This window comes from Cystoisospora suis (assembly GCF_002600585.1).
Source record: "Cystoisospora suis strain Wien I chromosome Unknown contig_6065, whole genome shotgun sequence".
Taxonomy (NCBI): Eukaryota; Apicomplexa; class Conoidasida; order Eucoccidiorida; family Sarcocystidae; genus Cystoisospora; species Cystoisospora suis.
Window position 1 is genome coordinate 6,338 of NW_027158854.1, and position 430 is coordinate 6,767.

Sequence of the window (430 nt, forward strand, 5' to 3'; positions counted from 1 at the left end):
CTTTCTTCTTTGACTCCCTTTCCGGATGCCGTCCCTTCTGTAGCAGAGACAGCGGACATGCCTGCTTTTTCTCTCGAAGAATCGAAGTAGTAGTATATGTAGAAAAGAAAAAGGAGATCTTCTTCTTCTTTTCTTACTTTCGTCTTGCACGAGTTAGTAGGGGGAAGAATGTTCTTTCTTATCTTTCCCTTCTTACACGAGCATAAGATTCGTGGCTTATATCTCTACTGGGGTGATAGAAGACTCTGTTTCTTCCTTCTTCACATTCTCATCTATCATTGCATCATTCTCAGTCACCCATCTCATCAAGAAAGAAAGAGAAAGGCGTCTTCTTCTTGTTTCTCTCTCTCCATGAAGTCCCTTCCTCTTTTTCTCCAAGAGACTTGAGAGATCAAATTCTTCCTTCCTCTTTCACTTCAACAAGATGAAG

General features: G+C 41.2%; 1 protein-coding gene across 1 annotated transcript; it reads left to right on the forward strand.

The window, feature by feature from the left end:
* The first annotated feature begins 17 nt into the window (after positions 1 to 17).
* CSUI_009803 (uncharacterized protein) lies at positions 18 to 408 on the forward strand. The gene has a single exon (XM_068069912.1). It carries the CDS (start codon positions 169 to 171, stop codon positions 385 to 387), a length of 219 nt encoding a protein of 72 aa, XP_067918113.1. The 5' UTR covers positions 18 to 168; the 3' UTR covers positions 388 to 408.
* The last annotated feature ends 22 nt before the right edge of the window (positions 409 to 430 follow it).